At 32.9% G+C, this 12267-nt stretch overlaps 3 protein-coding genes and 1 long non-coding RNA gene across 6 annotated transcripts; 1 reads left to right on the forward strand and 3 right to left on the reverse strand.

Annotated features, from left to right (window-relative positions):
• The first annotated feature begins 3928 nt into the window (after nt 1-3928).
• Nucleotides 3929-5968, forward strand: LOC104773112. 3 transcript variants are annotated; one of them, XR_002037137.1, is made up of 5 exons: nt 3932-4027; nt 4121-4231; nt 4971-5182; nt 5294-5451; nt 5631-5968. It is a non-coding gene; the product is annotated as an uncharacterized LOC104773112 (long non-coding RNA). The 3 variants fall into 3 exon arrangements; XR_002037136.1 differs by having other exon boundaries at nt 3929-4231; nt 5631-5967; XR_765026.2 differs by lacking the exon at nt 4971-5182 and having other exon boundaries at nt 3938-4231; nt 5631-5965.
• Nucleotides 5969-7970: 2002 nt separating this feature from the next.
• Nucleotides 7971-8653, reverse strand: LOC104773113 (defensin-like protein 1). Its single transcript, XM_010497659.1, has 2 exons — nt 8520-8653; nt 7971-8346 (listed from the first exon to the last, which is right to left on the reverse strand). The coding sequence occupies exons 1-2, from the start codon at nt 8581-8583 to the stop codon at nt 8177-8179; spliced, it is 234 nt and encodes a 77-aa protein (XP_010495961.1). The 5' UTR covers nt 8584-8653; the 3' UTR covers nt 7971-8176.
• Nucleotides 8654-9252: 599 nt separating this feature from the next.
• On the reverse strand, nt 9253-10132 carry LOC104773114 (defensin-like protein 2). Its single transcript, XM_010497661.2, has 2 exons — nt 9983-10132; nt 9253-9650 (listed from the first exon to the last, which is right to left on the reverse strand). Exons 1-2 carry the CDS (start codon nt 10044-10046, stop codon nt 9481-9483), a joined length of 234 nt encoding a protein of 77 aa, XP_010495963.1. The 5' UTR covers nt 10047-10132; the 3' UTR covers nt 9253-9480.
• A 1118-nt stretch (nt 10133-11250) lies between these two features.
• On the reverse strand, nt 11251-12024 carry LOC104773115 (defensin-like protein 2). The gene is made up of 2 exons (XM_019242579.1): nt 11870-12024; nt 11251-11665 (listed from the first exon to the last, which is right to left on the reverse strand). Exons 1-2 carry the CDS (start codon nt 11931-11933, stop codon nt 11496-11498), a joined length of 234 nt encoding a protein of 77 aa, XP_019098124.1. The 5' UTR covers nt 11934-12024; the 3' UTR covers nt 11251-11495.
• Nucleotides 12025-12267: the final 243 nt, after the last annotated feature.

Raw genomic sequence — 12267 nt, forward strand, 5'->3', positions numbered from 1 at the left:
AATTGATATGAGAATATAATTGATTTTCCTGATAAAACCTTTTGATGAGCAAAATTATTTCTTGCAAAGAGATTTGATTTAATAATTTTGTGAACAATCTAAACCTGATTTTATTGCTGATTTTTAACCTAGAATTTTACAAAGAGATTTGGATTTTCTGGTTTTAAATTTAGATATTATTTGCAGTGAGAACTGATTTAATTTACAAAAGTGTTTAGAGTTCTAGATCTGTTCTTAATTGCTTGAATCCTAATTTATTGATTGATTTAATATTTCATATTTTCCTGAGAAATTCTCTAGACCTAGCTTTTTGATCTTCTGAATTTACAACAGCTTTATTTAATATTTTGCATTGCTTTTCTTTATTCAATTTAATTTTTTTAGCTTAATTATAAAACTCTATAATCCATTGTGTGTGATCTTGAGTCTCTGTAGAATCCGACCCCTAAGTACTACAGTGATCTCTTAATTTGAGAGAGTAGCTCTAGGGATTANTCTTTAAGTTTTAGTTTTAGTTTTAGTTTTAAACATCATGCAATCCGATTTTAAGTTTTAGTTTCTAGAGATCTCAAGCTATGTTGGTTGTGTACTTGTTTGTTTTAGGATTTAATAGATTTAAAGTCCAAATTCGATTTTCGGGTTCTAAGGAGGTTTCGAGTTTCTTTACCTTAACACCAATACGGTCTGACCGGATATGATCTGGGAGCTAAAGACCTCAGATATCTCACGAACTTCAAACCTCGAACAGCTTCCCGTGAACCGCGAACAGCTTCCTTGCGAACCGCGAACAGCTCCTTGCGCGCGAACTCACCCCCGAAACCGCGAACTACGAACCTCGATAGGGTTTTGAGAAGAACTTGATCACGAGCTAAGGATGCTCGTGGATCAGCAAGAGAACTCGAGACAAAGAGATAAGTCTCGAAGGGGATGAAGAACAAGAGGCGGTTTAGGGTTTTAGGGAAGAAGAGAGAATCGGCGGCTGCCTTAGGGTTTTAGGGTAAGAGGCTATCGTGCTGATAACGTGTAATGAATATAGAGTTTAGGGATAAAGCTCTTGTGTATTCTTATTAATTAATCCCGAGGTTACACACATATATATAGTAGAGTACAAAGCCCTAAGCTTAAACCGACATAAGTAAGGAGTTGCCGAGAAGGCTTCGGCTCATGGGCCAAAGGTGTGTGCGGACCGAGTATGGCCGAGAGGCCGAGTCTCCATGGATAGTATATGGGCCAGTCTATTGAGTCCACTAAGTGTTTCACAACAACTTCATCATTATCAAAAAAAATTTAATTTATTTTTTAAACTACTTCATCATCATTATCAAAAAAAAATTTTAATATCTAAAATATTTTCCATAATTTTAATTTTAAAAATTTTAATTTATTTTCCATAATAAACTACTTCATCATCATTATCAAAAAAAACTTCTTAAATTTTTTTATTGATTAATATTTTCCATAATAAACTACTTCATCATTATCAAAAAAAATTCAATATCTAAAATATAAACAGTTATTTTTAAAAATAATTGTCTAACAATGATGAGTTTAATTATTTTGTGTTTATTTTTTTAATGTTTAATTAATTATTAATTAAGGGTATATGTTATTTATTTTATCTTAATTTAATTTTTTAGTTATTGATTAATATTATATATAATAAATTAATTCATAATTTTTAAAAACTAATCCAGAAAATTCTGAATATCTAGTTTACACATTATTTTTAAAAATAAAATTTTCAAATAAATTAATTTAATTATATTGTATTTAGTTTAATTTAATTTGTAATCAAGGACAAAATAGTCATTTAGTTCAGCCCATAAGGGTACATTTCAAAGACTTAAAAGATTTAGTATAGAGTTAAAATTACCTATTAAGATTGAGATATGTATTCTAATTTTTTCTTTAATTAATCATTATAGCTCAGTTGATTAAATAACTTATGTTTTCTTTCAAAGGTAACAGGTTTAAACCTCATGTTTTTCCTTTTTTATTCTATTTAGCAAAACAACGCCGTTTTGCAATTTAACTGAATTTGTTAACATTGACTTAATCCATTGTAGTTGACTTGACAACGTCTTTTACTCCCTCTGTTTCACAAAGAGTGTATTTTGACACATTTTCTTTGTTACAAAAAGAGTGTCATTTTATGTTTTCAACGCAGTTTTAAAAATTAAATTCTCTTTTTATCCCTATAATTTGAGCTAATTAATTAGAAAAAGAAAAATTTTAGTGCATTTATAAAAGGTAAAACAGAAATTTAGATAATTTTCTTAATTTGTGTGGATTATGTCAAAATGACACTTTTTGTGAAACAGATGGAGTATTTTGGTAATTTATCCTAAAAGTAATCAACAAAAATTTGTAATTTGTCCTGAAAGTAAAATTAAGTATTTATTTCACCATATGCAAAGTTCATGCTTTTTCAACACTTTTGGTAAGTTCAGGATTTTTATGACATTTTTACTATATATATATATATTAGATTTAATTTGATGTGTAATGAGAATATCATGAACAAGGTGTGTGGCAGTAACAATGCCGGAGGAGTCCGTCACAACTACCATCGGGGAAACCTTCGGTGCGGCAAACGTTAGCGCAGTTGTCTGCTCAACTAGGGTGGACTGAGATTATAGGACTCATTTTCATTGTAAAATAGTAGAATAGGGGACCAAAAATAATATTGGATCCATATAATAGGGTCCAATTTCGTTTTTATTTGTTTTAAAATGTGAAAAGGCCTATTTATGTACAAAAATGTCTTTAGAAACATGTTTAATGGGTCCAAATATTTTGAATTTCTTAGTATAAATTAGATAAAAGGCCAAAAAGAAAAATTTTGCCCAAGGGCATTCCAATATATTGAGCCGGGGCTGCACTCAAGCACGGTCCATCGAAATTTTGGCTCCTCGACCCACACATCCTTGCCTCCACCATGACCGGACTCATCCCTGAAAATCATATAAACCATAATCAATTCTCTTAGTTATAACCAAATGTCGAATAAGAAAAAAAGCAAGACACTGTATATATTGCTTCACAAGAATTATCATAGAATAATCTGAGTATCGGCATAAAATCTACTCTAGCTATATATCAAAAAAAAAGAAACAGAATATAACCAAATGAAGAGTTACAACACGTAGACGCATATTTGTTGTGTAGATAAGTACATATTTGACATGAGAATGAATAATGAGCCTGTAGAAGTAAGGAGCATGAATGATAGTAGAACGGCTGAGATTAAACGCAAAGAAAACTTCATTTTGAAAGAGAAATATTCAAATGTTTGGTTATATTTTGAAATTCTACAAAATATTAGTACTGGATTAAAAAGTAATCGTTTCAAAATATATAGAACTAGTTTTTCAAAGTTAATCCGTTTTTCTTAGTCCGGACTCTAAAAGGACTCGTTCACCTATGTACTAGTCAAACGTATTGTTCCGACCTGATTTTAAAAACTTTGCAAAAAGGAATTATCATCTTGAGAAAAAGCATGTCAAGAATTTCATACAGAAAATGAGAACGAATATGTTAATAATATAAAGGCAACATGCATAAGTCTATTTACTCACTAAAAATTATGTGGCTTTAACAAAACAAAAGATAAAACAACTTACTCGAATTCAGACATTCATAATGACTGATACTAGCTAGTATCAATCAAATTCTAGCTAGTATATATGTTAATGGAAAAACTCTTATGGGTAATCGACATCAAAATAAATATCACATCGAAAATTTCAACTTGGGAAATAGCTTACTACTACTTTAATCAATACAATAAAAGAAGAATGCGTTGCATTCCTGGTGTGACACATCAGCCTCAACATTGAAGCTGGTGTTGACACCTATAACCAATCAAATTATAACATTAATACACATCAGCTGGTTTTAGTCTTATGTGGACAAAGCAAAAAAGTAAAACGATACGTTTATTCAATCGATGCTTGATTTCTTCTTCTTCGTCGCCGTTTAGATGAAATTGAGAGATGCAGCCTAATCTCTTCCCATTCAGTTTTGGGTAATCCATTTCTCTTATCTAAACGAACTTGGTTATGGTGCTGAATTCGACAGCTCTAGGGTTTTCTTCTTTCTCCCTTTCTTATTATCTCAGGGTAGTGATGGGATGGATTTGTCTAAGGTTGGTGAAAAATTCCTCGGCTCTGTTAAATCTGTTACGTCGCTTGGTCTCTTACCTTCTGCTTCTTTCTCTGATCATCCTGAGGTAATTTCTAATTCATAACATCAATGGAGTTTGTTTTTAGGAGAACTGAAATTATTTTAAGTGTGGAGATTAAAAAATCCATCTTTTAGTAAATTCTTGCATGTGTTGCAGTCTTGCCACTATGTAAGCATTAATTTTTAAATCTCCATTTAGCTTTCTCGACAAAGCAACGAAATTGTCATCTCTACTACCATTTCTCCGACTTGAGAATTGAGAGATGGATGATAAACTCCGATTTGTTAACTTTTTTTTTTTTATAGTTCTCAGTCACTCTCGTCGTCCTCAATACTTGTGTTAAACTTCAATCATCCTCTATCTATTCATTCTCATTTCCTAGATTTTTAGTACAATAGCTTGATCCAGAATATTAGATATGATGTGATTTGTTTAAACATTGTTATGGTATGTTACAATTGAGGTTCTTTAAGGGTTTATGATTAGGGTAAATTCAAAAACTGGGTTTACAAGAAGAGAAAACTGGGTTCCAAGTAGCCTCATTGGTATTGCTTTGGGTCTTTATCTATTATGTTTTAAGATAAACCAAAAACTGGGCTTATCTGTTGACATTAAAGAGTAACTAACATTTCGAATGCTGGTCCATTGTCATTTTTCTCAATTGTTAATTGCATATGTGTGTTTAGCACTTGACTTGTTTTACATGTTGGTCCTATTTCTCTGGCTATTTTCCCTCCAAAAAATCATGATTTCTTACTTATGCTTATATTTTGTCCTTATACAGCATTACCGTGAGAACATGATGATGTGGGTATTTGGCTATGGCTCTCTTGTGTGGAACTAATGATTTCACTACGATGAGAAAGTGTTAGGGTTCATCAAGAGATATAAACGTGTCTATGACTTTGGTAACTCTATAGTCTTTGGTTAACGCTTTCACTATGAAGCCGCAATACAAGTCACAAACCAAACCATAAGTGTTTAATTAACCAAACCGTAAGTGTTTAATCTGAGTTTAGTCTAGAGCATAGTGTTTAATGTCTGGTAGATATCTCCTTTGGTTTAATGGTATTGAGAAGCAGTAACATGCTTTGCCTTATTACCCAGGTGGGGTTCAAGATGTTCTTAGGGGTCACTGCATCAGTGACAAGCTGGGACGCAGATGAGGCTTGCTGCAGTATAATCTTGGAGGACTTCCCAATACTTGCCAAGGTCTTTACTACTGCAATGTCTTAAGTGGAGTCATTAGAGGAGCTTTGGAAATGGTCAGTCTCCTTTTTATTCCCATTTTTTTGTTACATAAAAAGGCGTTTTTCAAACTTCTCATCAAAACAGTCTCCCTAGAAACTTAAAAGAAACTTCTCTTACTCCTCAATTACCAAGTGTAGAAGAATATTTTTGGGCTGAGTGCTTATGTTCTTATATCCATCTCCACAATGAACAGGTTTCGATGACATGGACGTGTGATGTTCTTCGAGGGGATGATGCTTATGAGTTGCAGGAGAAGCTACTGAAACAAGTCGCAGAGGAGTACAACGATGATGAACAATTTGTTCAAAATTACAAATTTGTGTGAGGGAACAAACTGAATGTAACTACAATAGACTACAATAAAACCCAATACGAGCCAACTTTTTTCTAAAGACCAAATAACCATTTAGCTTGTGATATGAGCGTTTAGTGGAGCAGCCGAGCAGCCGGTTGCTTCTATACCATATACACGATATACTTGTGAGTTGGTATGTATCTTTTCAAATAATGTTGGCCGAGCAAACAAGTTAAAGATAGAAACTTCGATTAGTGTGGTTTGAAAAATTTGTGTGTACTCAATATGGTTTTAAAAATGTAAATATGTGTCTAAGCAAAAACAAAATTAAACATAGTGCATATAGTTAATCAAACGATATATGTATATTTATATGAAGCATTCATTGCATACGTCATTGAATTCTCTTTAACAAATATGTCCCAACTTAAATTTCACTTGAGAGCATACCATAAACTCGATATTATCTCACGCTCAAAAGTATTCATCATTTTCATTAATTCTTCCAATTCTACAGTTCAAGATATGCAAACATTAACAAACAACAGTTAAAGAGAAATCAAAACATCTTCAGGCAATAATATAAATTTGCTAATGTATCTAAAAGATTTAAACAATTTTAATTTAATTATGATTGCACAGATAAAACAAATATAAAATGAAAAAATCATCCAAAAACAACCCGCGGCGTAGCGCGGGTATCAACCTAGTTGTATTAAAAGTAGTAGTTAAAAGTATGAAACAGTTATATATTGTGCATGTAGACTTAGACTTTTTCATGCATGGGTAAAATGGAACACTTCTGAAAACTAGAGTCCACCTATTAAATTAAGCTATTTGAATGAGAGTCTCATTGATGAATCATCAAAAGCTCTGCCTCGGTTGTGTTTTCTTACTGAAAACAAACGTTCACCAAGTTTTTGTATGGTTTTGTGTAAGTTACGAAGTTTTCCCTAATTACATTAATGTTTATATTATTACCAAAGCTCCCCTTTGGGTTTTACGAAACCATTGGTGAACCAAGAACCTAATTAAATGAACCCATCTGTCCAACCAGAACAGGTGGAGAATTTATTACTCGGACTTGTAACTTTGTTGTGACTGCATATCAGCATATGCATTGATTGAGTGGCGGAACCAAAACTTTTTTTAACCTGTGTCGAATCTTAATTAATTTGTTTTTCATAAATACGGTATATTAAACCAAAGACCGAAAGACGTTAGTAAAGACGCAAACGCAAGTTCTTTTTTTTTGTCGTACTGTGCGAGTCAAATTTGACGTTTCTTCGAAAAAAAATTAAAATTAGTTGGCCTTATGTTATTACATAAAAGTATGTTATGAGTCTTAGTTATTACTTATTAGTAAAATGGACTGTTTTAAGTAAATTTTATTTCATGGACCTTTTAGTACTTCTTACAGTTGAACAAAAACATTGGGCTATAATTAATGGGATGTCAAAAATGAAAATGTAGTAGTGGGTTCAATAATAGCATGCAAATCCATAAACTCTTTAAGGAAAAATCCAAATTAATGGTGGGTCAATTGAACCCCATCCTTCTACATAGGTCCGCCAGTAAATAATGATTCTTAACGAACGGTCATTACTACTCAAGCCTGTGATTTCTCTCATGCACTAATCCAAAATCCAGGTCGGTCTCAGCACAGTAGGCATTTTGCCCTTATAGCGAGGTATCAAACACTTAACTTTTTCTTTCCTTTTTTTCGGCAGACTTAAAATCATTTATCATATAAAACGAACGATTAGTAAACTTCGCAAAGACAAACCAAATTGATTCCCTTTTTTATTAAAAAAAAAAATATTGTCATGAACGCACTTTATTATTTGTTTTAGTTTTTTCTACAGCTACGTTTATGTTTTATTTAACAATACGATTACTACAAGCAGTACATGTGTATAGTTCTAGTACAAGTTGTACAACACCAAAGACACGTGTGGTAAGTAGCTAACGCTCCATTTTATTACTTTTTTTTTTGTATGAATCCATTTTGTTACTTTGCACTAAAGAAAAAAGATTAGATTAGTCGTCGTCGTTCCATATGATATTCACTTGATTTGTTATTTAACGAGATACTTTTTTGATTAACCAATCTAAGTTGATAGTACTAATGTTCCGGAATATTCATCAGCGCAGATAATTCTATTTAATTGGTTCTCTAATTTCTATTAGTCGATAGTACCCTATCTGTTTTTATTCGTCGCATTAATGTGATTTACATTGTCGAACAAAATAGATTCAAATCCTTAATAAATAAAAAGCCATTAGTCGATTTAACATTACATTAAGATCGGAAACACAAACCAAAGACTTATTTTAGAACACACCACACGCTCACACGTACGGTACGACATGGTACAGTACGAAAGATTAGATAAGAAGAAGACAACGGTTGGATCGAAGATTGACTTATGAGAATCGATGGATCAGCAATGTCTGGTGCAGAAACAACGACGACGGAATCCACGGCATTTACCTCCGGAGAAGCCTTCGTTGTGGCACACGTTTCCGCAGTTGTGTCTGCTCACACATGGACCCCTGAACCTATGGCTCTTTGACTCACATGTGCGTGCCTCTACCGTGACTGGACCCATCCCTAGAGAATATTAACATACACAAGAATTATAATATGTGAGTTTTGCTTTAGAATAAGTAAGAGAAAGTTACGACCAACCATAAAGATGACCAAATGACGAAATATGAAGATACAATTACGTAAATAGTCGCATGAATATGGGAAAAGTTAGATATTATGTTTGAGTAATGAACCTGTGGCGACGAATATCATGAACATGAGGAGAACAGCTGAGATCAAACGCATAGAGAGTTTCATTTTGAGACAGAGAGAGAAGAGATATGGAAAGAAGAGGTAAGTGTAGGTTTGCTAATGAGGAAGGTGGCACTATATAAAGGGACTAAAAAGGTATAAGAACGCTCGAGATAATTAAAATTTAATATATTACATATATAAAATGAACTTTTAAGAAAAGAAAACGAATATCTTTTAATTCCATTATATTCACTTTTTATTTTTTGCCACTGAGGTGTGACGACGACTTGTCGTTTCTTTTTTTCTTTTTAGTTTCATGCTTTTCATATATTGGAGTTTTTTTTCTTTGGAACTTTGCCGATAGATTTCCTTTACCGACACTCTTGTAAATGTAATCTTTGGTCTTTGGTCTTAAATAACGATGACAAGACACGCAGAGAGTTCGAAGCAAATAAGTAAATAATTGAGTTAGTGAGATAGTCAGATACCGAAGAGCCCACACTGACCGTCGCCAATGCAAAAAGTAAAACTAAGTGAACAATTTTACAGGGTGAATAAAGTGAAATTTTTGTATGTTGTTCGGTCTGTCCTAAGCCTCCGCTACTATACTTGCATCCTTGATAGATGATGCAAGTTCTGGCATAAACTGTATCTCTTCAAACAAAACATTATGGACATAATTCCATGATTAACTTGCATGGTTTATTTGCAAAAATGTGATTAACATGCATGTACTGGTTATCAGAACAGATTTGAATCCTTTATTTTTTTAAAAAGAAGCCATTATAGTTTACTCAACGTTACATTAAAACTGGAAACACACAAAACCAAAGACTTATTCAAGAACACAATGAACACACACATGCACAGTACAACATGGTACTATACGAGAGACTAGACAGAAAGAAGAGTAAGTAAAGACGATACTGGATCGAGGATTGAGTTACGAGACTAGATCGTTCAGCAATGTCTGGTACAGAAGCAACGACGACGGAATCCACGACAATTGCCTCCTGAAAAGCCTTCATTGTGGCACACGTTTCTGCAGTTTGTTTCGCTGAAGCATTTACCCTTGAACCTATGGCTCTTTGACTCACACGTGCGTGCCTCCACCGTGACTGGACCCATCCCTAGATAACAAAAAAATAACTTAATTAGTAGTTTAGTACTGCTATAGCCTAGTTTCATGTCCTCATGCATGTCGCATATTACTTAATCTTTAAAGCAATTTATACAAGAATTTGAATATAATAGCTAGTTAAGATGTCAACAGTATTTAATAAATAAAAAAGACCACTTAAAATATTAGCATCTTCACCAGAACAGTCGGTATTAACCACATATATTGAATTTTTTCATAAAGGGAAACCATAAATATATATGATGTGTTATCATAACCAAATGACAAATAAAGAAGAAATGGGTAGCAAAGTTAGATATTAGGCAATGAGTAACGACGAACCTGTGGCCACAAATATCATGAACAAGACAAGAACGGCTGAGATCAAACGTATAGAGAGCTTCATTTTTAGAGAAAAGAAGAGTTGAGTAAGAGAGAGACAGCTTTGGAAAGAAGTGAGTCTGTGAGTGTGTAGTTTGCTAATGAGGAAGATGGCACTATATATAGGGACTAAAGAGATAATTGATTAGAATATTAGATAGTTGCGTTTTAAAGTATTTTTTAGATATTTTTGGGTAAATATCGTCTTTATCTTCATTTGAATTTTTAAAACAGTCCTGACATTTGTAAATATCGTCTTTTTTATTGCTTTTCACATTTTCTTTGCTTTGTAATTTTGTCGATTTGTATTTTGCTTTACAGCTGCTGCCATAAACGTTAATTTGGTCCTTAACGCAAGTGACACGATGCACCGAGAACTCCTACCGTTTCGACAAGTCATCGTTGAACCAATAAAACCAAATTCTATTTCAGAAAAAACGTATATAAAAAGAAAATTAAAAATAGAGTTAGTCAAAATATTGTGGAATCCACAATAGTAGTGGCCACATCAGAAGTAACGACAAGAGGAATAGTCAAGCATAAGTCAAGTAGTTTTGATACCAATATGAAAACATTACTAGCTAGTTGTATAAACTTAACATTTGGTATTTTCGAGAGGATTATTGGTTCTATGATTTTAATGGATTTGGAAATCCAAACAAAAATCATGTGTTATTCAATCATTGATTTTAAAATACTTATCAAAATGATGTGTTATTGGTTCTATGATTTACAAATACTTTGTTAAAATCTCATGTTATTCATTTAATGATTTGTTTTTGGATTTCAAAATTCGTAATATGTTTTAAATGGATTTGTATGGATTTGAAAGTGTAAAATAGAAGGATTCAAATCCAAGGATAAAACATGTTATTTCAAAATCCATGTATTTTGATTTCTAGAATTTACAATTTCATATGGATTTAGAAATCCATGTATATCCACTGTAACAAAGTACTAAGATTTGTGTTATCAGACAAAAAATAACTAAAATTTGTTAGAAAGTTACACTTTGTTACTCCTTGCTATCTCCACCAATTAACATCCACGAGTATAATTTTGTATCGCATACACACTCCACGCTTCATTCTCTAGAGATGGTTCGAATTGTTGTGGCATCCCAAGATATATGTTCAAGTTTTTATCTTTTTTATTCGATCAGAATTCTCTTCAATGTGAAATATGAAACTGATGCGTCAAATAATTCTCAAACGGAATGTATAGCATACTTGTAGTTGTAACAATGGGCTTAACTTGTAGATAAAGGTTATTAGAACATAGATTCGAATACTTTAATTACTAGAACAAAAAACCTATTGGTTTTTTAACATTACATTAAAATCGGAAACAGACGAACCAAAGACTTATTCGAGAACACACACACATGTACGGTACGGCCATGGTACCGTACGGAAGATAAGATGAGAAAGAAGTAACACACACGACGATGGATCGAAGATTTAAGTTATGAGAATCAGCATTGTCTGGTGCAGAAGCAACGACGACGGAGTCCACGGCAATTACCTCCGTCAAAGCCTTCGTTGTGGCACACGTTTGCGCAGTTTGTTTCGCTGAGGCATGTACCCTTGAACCTATGGCTCTGTGACTCACAAGTGCGTGCCTCCACAGTGACTGGACCCATTCCTAGACAACATTAGCACTTGGTTTAGACCATAGCTAGCTTAACTTTCGAAGTGACTACAGTGAACTATTATAAAAGTTGCTTTGCTAGATAAACCACAAGAACTATCGATAGAAACCATAAATAAGACGTAGGCTATCTGTGTGCATATGATAGATTAGATTTTTTTTTGTCGAAAATGATATATTAGATTATAAGAAACAAACCTGTGGCGACAAAAATCATGAACATGATGAGAACAGCTGAGATCAAACGCATAGAGAGCTTCATTTTCAGAGAGATAGAGAGACTAAATATTTTTAGAGTTTGCTCAAAAAAAAAAAAAAAAATTTAGACTTCAAGTGTGTTGGTAATGAGAAAAATCAATGGCACAACTATATAGAGAGTAAAGAGGTGTAATCAATGATTTTCTTTTCACATATGGAATAATAATTTATTTTTATTTTTGGAGGTATTCACTTTTGATTTTAACAAGAGTGTTGTGAATTTGACCATTTATTTGCTTTACCGACACTTTCATGAATGTAAAATTCTGGTCCATCATGTAAGGTGTGACAAGACACGCCATAGGCATTCTACCGTTTCGACAAGTCATTCTCCAAAT

This window comes from Camelina sativa, unplaced genomic scaffold (assembly GCF_000633955.1).
Source record: "Camelina sativa cultivar DH55 unplaced genomic scaffold, Cs unpScaffold00456, whole genome shotgun sequence".
Lineage (NCBI taxonomy): Eukaryota > Viridiplantae > Streptophyta > Magnoliopsida > Brassicales > Brassicaceae > Camelina > Camelina sativa.

What these genes read in the sequence shown, in the direction of transcription:
- LOC104773114 (XM_010497661.2), bottom strand. Translation starts at nt 10,046, where the DNA reads ATGAAGCTCTCTATACGTTTGATCTCAGCCGTTCTTGTCTTGTTCATG. An exon ending in CATGATATTTGTGGCCACAG is followed by an intron (nt 9,651 to 9,982) that starts GTTCGTCGTTAC and finishes TTTGTTATCTAG; the next exon opens with GGATGGGTCCAGTCACGGTG.
- LOC104773113 (XM_010497659.1), bottom strand. Translation starts at nt 8,583, where the DNA reads ATGAAACTCTCTATGCGTTTGATCTCAGCTGTTCTCCTCATGTTCATG. An exon ending in CATGATATTCGTCGCCACAG is followed by an intron (nt 8,347 to 8,519) that starts GTTCATTACTCA and finishes AATATTCTCTAG; the next exon opens with GGATGGGTCCAGTCACGGTA.
- LOC104773115 (XM_019242579.1), bottom strand. Translation starts at nt 11,933, where the DNA reads ATGAAGCTCTCTATGCGTTTGATCTCAGCTGTTCTCATCATGTTCATG. An exon ending in CATGATTTTTGTCGCCACAG is followed by an intron (nt 11,666 to 11,869) that starts GTTTGTTTCTTA and finishes AATGTTGTCTAG; the next exon opens with GAATGGGTCCAGTCACTGTG.